Below are 12,657 nucleotides of genomic sequence, written 5' to 3'. Positions count from 1 at the left end.
GCAAAATGAAACGGAAACATAATCAAAAGTGAACGTAGCTGGGAAATAAATTGAAAGAAGAGATGGAACTACCTAGATCACTGCTCGAAAATTAACTCAGGAACTTATTCAGTAAAGTGAGTGAATACACTCTTAATAATTATGTACTTACGCCATTGTCGGCATCGCTGCGTCCAATGGAGTACCAAATGCAGGCCAGCCAATGGGCCACCAGCATGTAGAAGCACAAGAGCAGTATCAGCATGGCGGCCCCATACTCCAGATAGCGATCGAGTTTGCGAACGACGCGACCAAGTCGCAGTAAACGAACCACTTTCAAAGCACTGAACAGCGAACCGATGCCGTCCTCGTCGCGATCGAAGGCATTGAAGACGTCGTAGGGCAGGCAGCTTAATAAATCAATGATGAACCATGACTTTAGATAGTTCATGCGTATAACCTTTGGATCGCTGACCACTTCGCCGCCCGGGCCCACAAAAGTGGTGTGAAAGTTTAACACTACAAGGGGACAGAAAGAGAGAGATATTTCAGAAAAAGGTTTGCTTAAAGTGTATGAAGAATACTTACCAATATCTATAAAGAAGATAACATCGACTATTGAGTCCACAACGAGCAGGGAAACATCCTCAGAGGTTTTATTTTTAAACGCTACATTGTATGGCACCTGCAAAAGCGACAAAACAATTGGCATTAGACGCGCTCTCTCACAGCTATCAGATTGCACAAGACAAAGCTCTCAATGGGGGGTGTGGGGGCGGTGAGAAACTGGAAGGAACAACTGGGGAGATTGTTGCCCTAAGTCAATCAGCGGGCCAACTAAGCGGCTTAGTTATTGTGGCCAAAGCAACAGTTGTGCTTGTTTTTGGCGTGTGGAGTGTGGAGTGTGGAAGGTGGCCCAGACCATTTTGTTGCTATCTCTGTTATCCTTAATCCCCTTCTCGCCCTGCTCAAGTGGCAGTTACAAGCCTCTTACCACAAACAAAAAAAAAAATAAGAAAAGAGAAAGGAAAGTGGTTCGTTGCTGCTCGTTCGTCCTGTTGCTGTATCTCGGAGAATATTAATTTAAGCACATAAAACATATACCCGACACATAACAGACAGACGCAAGCCTAGACGCAGCTGCAGACGCAGCGTAGACATGGAACTAGACACCAGAGTAGACCCCTGGACCTGAGACCCGAGACTGACAACGAGACGGAGACAGAGACGGAGGACAGAGACTGAGAGACTCAGAGACACTTGGTCATGCAAATGTGTGGTGCACTTGTGACCGTGTAAAGTGTTAGAGCAACGAGGCTATTATCTGATTTCTTGACTTGCGAATGGGTGAAGTGCTCACTTAATGCAATCTCTGCCCCCTTTTAGCCTCTCTCTCTCTCTCTCTCGCTTGTGTGTGTGACACATGATACTATACATGAAACGCTTAGCAGATGCAACAAGCGATCATTACGAGCAATTTATGTGTTTAGTGCTTTAAGTTGCTTCGATTCGCGATTCAAAGCTTGTGTATTTTAGTTTTATTCGTTTATTCCGGCAAGTTGTGAGCAAGTTTGTCAGACGCCACAAAATTGCATTAAATAATAATAAAACAACAACGCGGCTAAGCGAAGCGAAGCGAAATGCCAAAACTAAGCAAACAAAGTGTTCAACTACGAAGCATAAACTTTGCTTGCCAATCTATCATTTAACTATGTTGCAAGCTCAGAGTATGCCACAAGCTTCGCTATGGCTTGCTTTCCCCCTGGCTTTCCATGCTAAAATCTAACCCCAATCCCGATCCCAATCGCAATCCCAATCCCAATGCGAGTGCAGATTGTGTGTGTGTGTGTGTGTTTTTGGGGTGTGCGAGCGAATTTAAGCGAAAATGTTAACATCTTGTTGACGGAAATGGGCACAATTTGAGCAGACAAGCGACGAGACAACACAGATGCATGCTCGTGTGTGTGTGTCTGTGTATGTCTGTCTGTGGCATGTCGCATGTGGCATGTGGCGTGTGGCATGTGGCGTGCGGCGTGTGTGTGCGGTTACGCCTAAGTAGCTAGACCTATAGGCCACGCTCCAGAAAAACAAATGAGTGGAGCCCTGCCCTGCCCTGCCCTACTCTCAGTTGTAAAGTTCGTAGTTGGGAGGCGGGACAGGTGATAAATGTTGCCACGGGCGCTACACAATTTCACAATTCATACCCTGCACTCTAGTTAGGCAGTGAATAGAGTTTTAGTAGGTTTCTAATCTAGCAGCAACAGCAACTGTTGAAAAGTCTGAGAGAAGCAGATGAATTTGAAATTTAGTTGCACAGAGAATGCAAAATTCATTGATATTCTAGATATCTTGTATAAATAGAGTGTACATGGTAAATTTATTATCAATAATTATAGTTTATGTACAGTATTTTTATAATACAATATTATGATTCTATAATACACATAATTACTTACAATTTACACACTTTCGCAGTGATTAAGTAATCAAGCAGGGGTTTCATCTTAAACTTAATTAAAAACTATCAGTTCAAAATTGGAAGAAAGCATTACACTTAGTGAAATTAAGAAAGTAGAATTATTTTTCTTTGTACTATAAATTTATTTGAGCGATAACTAACTCACATCATAACATAACATCATACGAGAAATCGAACATTTGTTGAACATTTATATCTTTAAGTTTGCCTTATAAATTGTATAGCTTTAGTAATATATAAATAAGTTTGAATGAAACGCCTTCAGTGTAATACTGAAAGCACAAGTGTGAACGTTACAAAACTTAGTTTCATTTTAATTGAACTAAAGTAATTAAAGGAAATAATTACAGCTTGTGTAGAATGTAATCGAAATGTTGCTTGTAAGTTATTGATTAAAAATCATTTTGTCTACAAATTTTTTGTTGTAGTTAGTTTGATATTCCCCTTGTTCCTGCCAGAGATTGTTAACATTTGTACTCCTAATCAGCTGTTAGCTTAATGCAACTTTTGTGTAAACACTTGCATCATAGAATCGCATCGTTGAAGCAGATTGTCTACTATTTGCTTTGGATGCCACCTTGGTTAACGTTTAGTTTATGTTATAAAAAGCCAGGCTGATGTTGGTTAAACTTAACTACTCAATAAAGAATAAAAGTTGTGTTGTAGCTTTTTTAAATTGAATTACAGAGAAAATAGTATAAATCATTTTTGTCTGATTAGTTGAGCTAATGGAAAATGTGGCAAATGGGAGAAAAACGCTCTTTTATCTTTTATCATGGTAAAACTACTCTAACAATTTGAGTAGTTTTTCGAATAGAAAACAGAATTTATGTATCCCGATTAGTTGATACACCGATTGACTTAAGAGAGCAGAGAAGAAGAGTCGGTTAAAATCGGTTACTTACCATGATGGCGGTATAAAATGTTAAACACAATATCACCCAGTCCCAGATTGCTTTAAATGCACAATAATGCAAGAGTATGTGTGGTGGCGTCTTTGGCGCTTCCTGTCTGTACTGTGGCATAATATCGGCACTCAGCGACATCATCTGGAATATGAGAATTGACAATTGAAATCGGAATCGGAATGCAATAAGAGTGGGATTTATGGATATTTTGAGGGATCTCTTACATGCGCCAAATTCGACTGCTTTGTGGGATCCTTCAGCGTGGGCAAATGCGCGCTGAATTGCCGGCTGCGTGTTACCGATCGCGCCAACTTGGCGAATTTCGATAGACCTAAAACTGGAAGGAATAGATTAACTGCTACGATATGGACAGAGACACAAGAGACAGCGACAAGAAATAAGCGACAAGAAAGACACAAAACGAAAACGAAAACCAAAACGAAAACCAAATCAAAATTCAATTGAAAATGAAAGAGAAGAAAAAAGAGAGAAAGAGAAACAGAGAGAGACAGAGAGAGAGAGAGAGAGAGAAAGCAAATAAAATGGCAAAAGTTGATAGAGACAAAAGACAAGCGATAGTGAGAATCAACAATCGATGTTGATCAATTGGCATTGATTGATAAAAGATACGAAAAAAAGAATATTGTAAATCGATACAGACATTAGTAAGTTTATATACATATATACAAATATTGAAGAGATCGGTTTCGGTATATTCGGTTTATCGGGTTTATGATCGATTTGCGTATTTTACAATGCGTATAAGCGTGTTGTGTAGTTGTTGTTGTTGTAGTTGTGGTGTGAGAGCGTGTGTGCGGGAAATATGTGGGAGAGACAGAGATAAAGAAAATAGAAATAGAGAGAAAGATAGATAGTAGAACGGTAGAGGTGCATGCGGCAAAAACAGAGATAGACAGATATAGAGAGAGAGGGAGACAGCGCTGGTTGTGCGAGTGCGTGTGTGTGTGTAGAGCATGTTGTGCGGTGTTTGCAGTGTGGCCAATTCACATTCAGGTCGCTTGACATCGGTACAATTTTGGGAATGCGTGTCTGATTGTTGCAATGATCTCGTCGATCTCTAAGTATGCTTCTATTTACACATGAATGCACACAGAGTGAAACATATAGAATGACAGCCAGATCGAGAACGAGAGCGAGAGCGAGAGAGAGAGAGAGGAAGACAGGTAGGCGGAAGGGGGAGGGGTGGGTCATTGGCAGGGACAATTACTTACCACCTTTTGTATCCTCGCTGTCGATGGGCTGCTTCAGAGCCGTTATATCCCGAAACGTCAAAAGAAATAACACAACCAAATCCCTTTCGTTGCGTATGGGCGCCACCTGAAGCAGCAGCCATAGCGGCGTTTCTATGGATGGATGGAAAACGAGAGAGAAAAGAGAAAGAGAAAGAGAGAGGGAGAGAAAGTGGGAGAAAAAGAAAAAAGAGGGAAGAAAACGCAAGGGAGCATGGGAGTAAAATGAAAAAGAATGTATTATTATTTTATCAAGTAATATGAAGAGCCCTGTAAAAATTATACATTTAATTCCTTTGTTTAGCTTAACGAAACTTCAGTAGTATAACAAATTTGCACAAATTTCTCAGATCGCATATATATTTTTTCTTGGCATTGTTTCCCTGTCAGTCTTCACATCAAATTTAGTAAAATATATTCTAATACCTTCCTTATTAATTCCCTGTCTTTCCATCTTATTTAGTATATGTTAGACACTAGAATATGCAGTATAATAAAAATTTAAGTAATATTAAGAATATTTAAAATGTTCTTTGATGTGGTATTCTGCAACTCCACTGCCACACTTTTCATCTAGAGTATAAATTAGTATATCTAATATACATAATTCAAGACCCAATAATATTAACAGTATTTAAGGACTTTACAGATTTTACGCTCTTGCGCATTTGTTGGATAAATAAAATCCGCTTATATTATAAATATATTTATGCATTTCTCAGCAGTTGTTGCCAGTCTTTTATGGCGTCTCTAGAATATTCGAAGTACTTTAAAATAAATACAGCACAAAACTCTACTAAAGATAATGTTTTTCAACTTATATTGTCAGTTTTTCATTGGATCTCTGTAATTTCTAAGTACTTTATAATCTAGTCTTACAAATATTTATGAATATCCCACATAATGTCTCTTTTTAGTATTTTTCTATTTCAGTATATCCATACGATCTATAGTATATTCAGTATTATAGATATTTACGGATTTCTCCGATTTTCCTACTAGTTTTTTCATCGTATAGAGAACAATACAAACTGTACAAGTGTTGTAATTATTAATGCATTTCCAGATTACGTTTTTTTTTTGTAAATATTCAATTATTTTTGGTATTTTATTATTTGACTGGCAGGTTTTTTTTATTCACTTATATATCATAAAGTGTAAATACACACTTTCTACACGCTGTTTATATTTTCGCCAAGCTGCATTTGTGGCATTCAATTGTAACGTTTAATTAAATTGATTCGGCATGTTTGTCAAAAATGCTTTATTATTCATGGGCAGTAGATTATTCGTTGAATTCAACGGACTTATGGGAATTTTAGCATTCGTTTCATTTTTGGTTTTCCGTTCGTGTGTGTGTGTTTTGTTTTATTTGGTTTTTGAGGGTAAATGGTGGCGTTGAAATTCACAAACCGATAATCGAATTGTAATGCAGTTGTATAGAATTGAGGTCACACACACACACACACACACAATCACACACACACAGAGTGAGACACCCGCAACTGAAACCGAATCTGAAGTTGAGAGTGCACATGTATTCGAGTGCAATTACAGTTATTACGCGCGCGAGGCTCAAAGAATCGTTAAAACGATGCGCGCTGCAAAGTGTGCTATGAAAAATTCAACTCACAGACGCGCTTTCTGCCTGCCTCTACTCTGTATTAGTGTGCGAGTGTGTGTGTGTTTGTTCATTTGTGTTTGTCTATGCGCGAGTGTATGTTGCGAGTGTGTCCAATCAACAATAATTGCAATTCAATTTGCATTTATAGCGCTGGACGCGTGGCGTATACGCAATTTCGTGGCTCGAGCTAGTTCCTGCCAACAGCAGCGTATGTTTGTGTTAGTCTCTGTGTGTGTTGGGCTTGTGCTAAAAGCATAATTATTGGCTAATTTTATGCGCAGTTTGTTGTTAACATTTCCGTTTCCTCTTCCGCTTCCGGCATCACATCCAAAAAAAAAACAATGTATAAAAAGAAAAACAAAAACCAAATTCAACTGCGTGATACTCTAATGCGTTGCTTGCTAATCAATATTCTGCTTTATTATGCTTTATTTCACTCAAGGCATTCAGCAGCAGCAGATTGCTGATTTTATCATTTGACATTTTAATCAATTTTGAAAATATGATTGATGAGTGCAAAGCTCTTGTGCTTCACTTTGATTCCATTAAATTTTCGTAAGCAATTGCAATTGATTGCTGATATCCGTGGATCGTTAACTGATCTATTAATTTGAGCACTTAATATATGGAACAGTTTTTCTTGTTAAACCTGAAATTCGGACTTTAAAGTGAATGTTGAAGACGTATTTAGGCCAACAATAGACATAGGAACATGTGTATTAGCTAGGATAGACACACACATTTCGTATGTATTTGTGAGCATGGCGAAAAAGAAAAAAAAAATGGCCAAGAACGAAAACTTGGCATCTGACTGACAAACAACAATAAAGTTTTCCACGGCGCCCCAGAGACACCTGTCAGCCAATTCAATTTGCTGAATATCGAGTTGCTGCCACATGGCGTTGTTGGCCATATGAAACCGAAGTCGCCACGCTTTGTGTGGCAACTTTGGACGGGTGCTACGTGCCGCACTGCTGTTGACTGCAACAGCAAGTCATCCAGGCAGCCAGGCAGCTAGGCAGCCAGTCAGCTAGTCAGCTAGTCAGCCACAAGCAAATAGCCAATAGGTCAAAGTAATGAAATCCATCAAAATGGAAATGGAAAAAAACTAAAGCGAAAAAGAAATGGGGAAAAAAAAACTATTCGAAATGAAAATGCCAGCAGAGACTCTCTCTAACCTCTTGGAGGGAGAGCAAATAAAACAGCAAACAATATACGATATGATTTTGCTCTCAGTGTGTGTGTGTGTGTATGTGTATGGAAGAGACAGCTGTTGAGCAAACATCTGAAATTCTAATAAATTTACAATTCCACAATTAACAGCAAGTCAATCAAACTGCGAGTGTAAAGCATAAAGTGCGCTGCATTGCGTTTTAAGCGCGAATTTAAAGCGTTGCATTGAATTTCTTCTCCCGTCAAATAATAGATTTTGAATGTCGAGCTGTAGAATGAACACAAGAACCTTTACTAATATATAAAAATACCAATCACATCTAAATTAACCTCACTTCCAACTATAGTTTTTCTCGTTTTCTACTTTGATTATTCTAAGTTAAGGTGAATGTAGTTAAAGAATGTTGTTTGAGTGCCTATTTTTACAACAACATAATTCAAAAATTGATAGGTTGGGGCAACTGAACCTAAATTATACTGAAAACATATAAGATATATAACCTCTACCCATTTTCCCGAAAAATCAAATGGTGCGAGGGCAGTATTATCTTTAAAATGTGTCAAATTAGTATATCAACAAATGCGGAAATAAACCAAAGGTCATTTTCTGTATATTAATATATCTCAACACTAAAAATATACCATGAAGTACCAAATATACCAAAGCAACTCTTTTTTGCCATGTTAATTGAATTCCTAAATATATTAATATACCAATAAATGCTAAATTATACCGTAAGCTTGGTATATTAATTTATCTCAACATTAAAAATATATGCCCAGCAGCCGTATTTTGCCATACCAATTTTTTCTTAAGTAAATTAAAATACCAACAAATAATAAAAATATTCCAATGGACATATATGGTATATTAATATACCTTAACAAATATACCAAGGAATACCAAATAAACCAAAGCAACTGAGATCCGACAGTAGCAGCCATGTTTCTCCATATCAAATTATTTCTTTAATAACTTCTACGTATATTGCGTATCAGTAAATATTTAAAAGGAAATCTTTAAATTAGTAGTATTTCCTTCAGATGTATAGTATAGCTTTTAATCAAATTAGCATTCCACCTAAAAGGCAGTTTGTCTTTCATACCATTAACTTTAAACAACCCTAAAAAGTATGCTACATTTATTGTTTGAACTGAGAGATGGATATCTTAGTTTGGAATGAAATTAGAATACTTAGTTAATCAAATTTCTACCGCTAATCGCCATAGACTACACCACATAAGCTTTATTCATATTCTATGTATTCGCTCGCCTTGCATATTTTGACTTTACTCCCAATACAGAGGGAGGCTCTGAGACTGATTTATCTGAGGCACGCGCAGTCCCCGTTGCATGCTGCACAGATTAGTTAAACGAAACGTGGGGACACTTTTGATTTGATCATGAATTATGCATCAACATCGATTGCCATGCTGACAACTCCCGTGTCTGGGCAACGTCAACGAGTCTCTGTGCACCGAGTGTGAGTCGTTGCAATTAATTTATGCATATTTTCAAACCAGTTCCAGGCCATAAGCTGCACCAAAACGCAGGAGCAGGAGGAGCAAAGGTCAAAGTCGGGTGAAATCTTTGCACAATTCGGAGTTTGTAACTTCCGGTATTCAATTGTCAGTTTACAGTTTACAAATCTGCGGTTTGCAGTACTCGATTAAAGGGGGAGATAAAGAGAGAGAGAGAGAGAGAGGGAACTGCGTACCTTGAGTTTGTGCCTTGCCGAACTGCGAGAGGGCGCAGCCACATTGTATATCTGTAAATTGATACTCGAAGGCGTTAATCCATTAATTGGCGATTGACTATTGCGAATGGAGCGAGCGTCTACAAAATCTATCTACTTTGCTGTATTAAACATAGCTTTAGAGAGCAGCTGAAGCTGCCAAATGAAATAAAGAGAGAGGGGGGAGAGTGAGAGTGAGATGGAGGCCAGTTGATTGATGGGCGCCACTCAAAATTGTTGCGCCAACTCAATTTGTTTGCATTAAATGGCAGCAAGAGCCCAAAAAGCAGCTGCCAGGCACCAACTACACAGGCAACTGGATTAAAAATAAAGCAAGCAGGTTGCTAGCTATAATGCGAGTGGTGTGAGTGGGATTAGACAGAGCATGAATTATGAAGGGGGCCGGTAGGGGGAGGGTGGTGGGGAAACAAACACACAAAGTGCAACAATTTATTACGAGTATGGGACGAGCATAAATCCTAATGCTATGTTAGACCCCACTGACTCCCAACCACCGACAGACAACCACCACCCAAAAAGCAACAACCTACCCCAAAATTTGGCTGACGTGTGTTTGATTTGGGTACAACAATCAGCCCCAGTCTGACTACTGAGATATATATATATATATATATAGTATACATACAGCCAAGCAAAACACCAATTTAACAAGCACAAATCGAAGAGGTCACGTTTATTGTTAGATATCCAAGCTTATGTATATACCTCGATATATGTACATACGTATGTATGTATATGTTCTGTATGTATCACTTACTGTTCTTCTTGTAGAGCAATATTTCGAATTGATCCTGCTGCTGATTCTCCAGCGTGTACTCCAGCCTTCCCACCGTCTCCTTGTCTGTCAGCTCGCCGTACATGAAGCCGCATCTGCGTTGTGGGAATACATAGAACAGAATATCGCACATATAGTACGAGGTATTATTCTTGATTTGTTCAAGCTTGTCACAACACACACATCATACAGCAGAGACACATTAAGCACTCACACACACACACACACACACACACATTACACCGAGGGAATAACAATTAAAACATGCCAAAAAGAGACAACGTCACACAAAAAAAAAAACAAAAACAAAAAGGAGAAATATATAACAGTATTCTGAAACAGCTTTGGCTAAGAATTATAAAGCTTGTCATACTAATTTCATATTCTCTTTGATGTCATTCATTTGAGTTTGAAATGCAAACTATTCGAACTGTGTGGCAAGCTCTTTTATCAAATGAAAATCATTTACAGGGCTTCTCTATGTGTAGTTGCAAACAAAAGTGCTAAAAAGCATGCGTGTAGAATAAAACATATTGTATGTATGTGTAGATGTCAGAGCAGGAATTTCATTCACTTTCAAATTATTGTACACATTTCGTGTTTCTGTTATTAATGCAAAGTTGCATGTGGCAGTTCATAACATATCTATGTATGCATTGCATTTGAAGATTATTAATGCATCAGTGTGCACAGCACAAACAATTGCAGATATTATGAAACTTTACTTCAATTTCAGGCATTGTGCTTGACTTATTGGCCAGTTTATTACTTCTCTGTTATTTTGAGAGATTATGAATTCAACTTTGCAAACGTTTTTGTTTCTGTTTCTGTGTCTGCTATTACAGGGAATTGCAATTTTGTGTGGCACCTACAAGTATGCAATACTTTTTTTTATTGTGATTAGCTCATTTCGAAGGTAAGCCGAAAAGTATGCAATACTTTTTCAATTAAAACCTAAACGAAATGCGAGTATGTAAACGGAATTCCACTTGGCTTAAGCTCACGTCTGAATATCTCAAAATCTCTCTCACTCTGATTAATTAAGTTAGCATGAATAAAGTGAAGTCTACTGAGTGCGGTGTCGCACTTGCAGCCAATTTCGTCATGCACTGTTTTAGCGCAGCAGCAGCAGCAGCAGCAGCAAAAGCGTCAGCGGCATGCCATTAATATTGCCACGTTGACAGTGGAATGGCTTGCAAGCACGAGTGATGATGGAAATTACCATATCGCAGTACGCCATATACTCGTACTTGACTTGATACCAGTCGAGTTGACTAACTGGCTAACTGGCTGGCTGGCTGACTGGCTGACTAGCTGCTTTTGACACTGCAGATGCTATCAAGTTCAAGCAAAAGTGCTAAAAAATACTGGCGAAAAATAAAAGAGCTCAAGCTCGCAGCGAGAGAGAGCACCGCCAACGAAATAAAAAATGGAGAATGTTAAAAAAATAGCATTGAAAAATAAAGCAGTAAAGCAGTAAAAGAAAAAAAAAATGAAACGAAACGAAACGAAACGAAACGAAAAGAAAACGTTGCCAAGGCAGCGGCAGCGCACGTGCTGAACTAAAAAGTGTTGCATGCTTTTAGGGCGCGCGCGAAAATATGCAAAAGTGGCCAAACGCTGCTGGGCAAGCGACGGCGACGGCAACGGCGGGAGGGTGAGTGAGCGAGCGAGTGAGTGCAGTTTAGTGTGATGTGTGAGCGAAGGAGAGAGCGCACAATTGCAATGACGTCAGCAGTCAGCAATGGCGGATGGGCAAATGGCAATGGGAATGGCAGATGGCAGTTGGCAGTTGGAATGGGAATGGAAAAAGCGAATGCAGAGAGCCAGAGACACAATAAAAACTGTTAATTTGTGTTTGGGCTGTTTGCTGTTGTTGTTGGTCTTGTTATTGTTGCTGCAGCTATGCGAATGGCATTCACATACAATATAACTACATATGTACATACATATGTATGCTGGCTTGTATTTATTTATGCCAGCACAAAGGTTCAACAAACTGCGACGTCGACAGCGGCGGCGACGGCGGCGGCGACAGCGATATTGAGGCGACGTCACGGGCAAAAACGTAAAGCGACTCATTTCCGCTCCGCCGGCCATTTTGTGCAATGAACTGTTTCTGCACATTACATACGTGTATCTTCTCTATGCTTCACTGTATTAGTATCTGTGTGTGTGTAGTCGCGCTTAGGCACAGACAAGCACAAAATTGGGTTACAAGGCAAACACAAAAGCTTGGACACATTACGTCGCACACTTTTGCCATGGACTTGGGGAGCTTAGGCTCCACTCAATATACTGGAAAACTAACTGTGGCATGGGGCAGGGGCAGGGACTGGGGCACGAGTTAAAAGGCGCCACAAACTGCTGTAATGGCAAATTGAAAGAAAGTGCGCGCAGTTAAGCAAGCAACAACAAACAGCAACACGGCAACAACGACAACAAACACTTTCAACAAACAAACAACAAAATAAACAGAGAAGGAAAAAATAAAGAAAGATTTTCTTTCTTTCGTTCTTTTTTTTTTGGTCAACCTTTTGCTTGGGTTTCTTTTTACACGCGGTCACAGCAACAAAGTAGGTCAAAGCGCAACTCAAAAAAAAATACCCACAAGAGACAGAGACGGAGAGTACAAGAGAGCGAGACAACTATGGCGGACAGAGCGAGACAGCATGAGCAGCAGTCAGCTAAGCGGTAGATTGGCATTACAAA

General features: G+C 39.1%; 1 protein-coding gene across 15 annotated transcripts in view; it reads right to left on the bottom strand.

The window, feature by feature from the left end:
• The window catches only part of LOC133847809 (potassium voltage-gated channel protein eag), an 80,856-nt gene that overhangs the window by 11,847 nt on the left and 56,352 nt on the right, over positions 1-12,657 (bottom strand). For 5 of the 15 annotated variants that reach the window (XM_062283040.1, XM_062283044.1, XM_062283042.1 and 2 more), the window contains exons 4-10: positions 9,928-10,040; positions 9,132-9,182; positions 4,599-4,730; positions 3,591-3,724; positions 3,364-3,507; positions 568-664; positions 152-498 (exon numbers count right to left, since the gene is read on the bottom strand). In XM_062283040.1, the coding sequence (XP_062139024.1) occupies positions 152-498; positions 568-664; positions 3,364-3,507; positions 3,591-3,724; positions 4,599-4,730; positions 9,132-9,182; positions 9,928-10,040 (1,018 nt within the window). The remainder of the gene's footprint in view (positions 1-151; positions 499-567; positions 665-3,363; positions 3,508-3,590; positions 3,725-4,598; positions 4,731-9,131; positions 9,183-9,927; positions 10,041-12,657) is intronic. The other 10 variants (XM_062283045.1, XM_062283047.1, XM_062283048.1 and 7 more) reach the window with 5 other exon arrangements.

Source organism: Drosophila sulfurigaster, chromosome X (assembly GCF_023558435.1).
Source record: "Drosophila sulfurigaster albostrigata strain 15112-1811.04 chromosome X, ASM2355843v2, whole genome shotgun sequence".
NCBI lineage: Eukaryota > Metazoa > Arthropoda > Insecta > Diptera > Drosophilidae > Drosophila > Drosophila sulfurigaster.
This window is presented reverse-complemented; position numbering and strand designations above follow the sequence as displayed.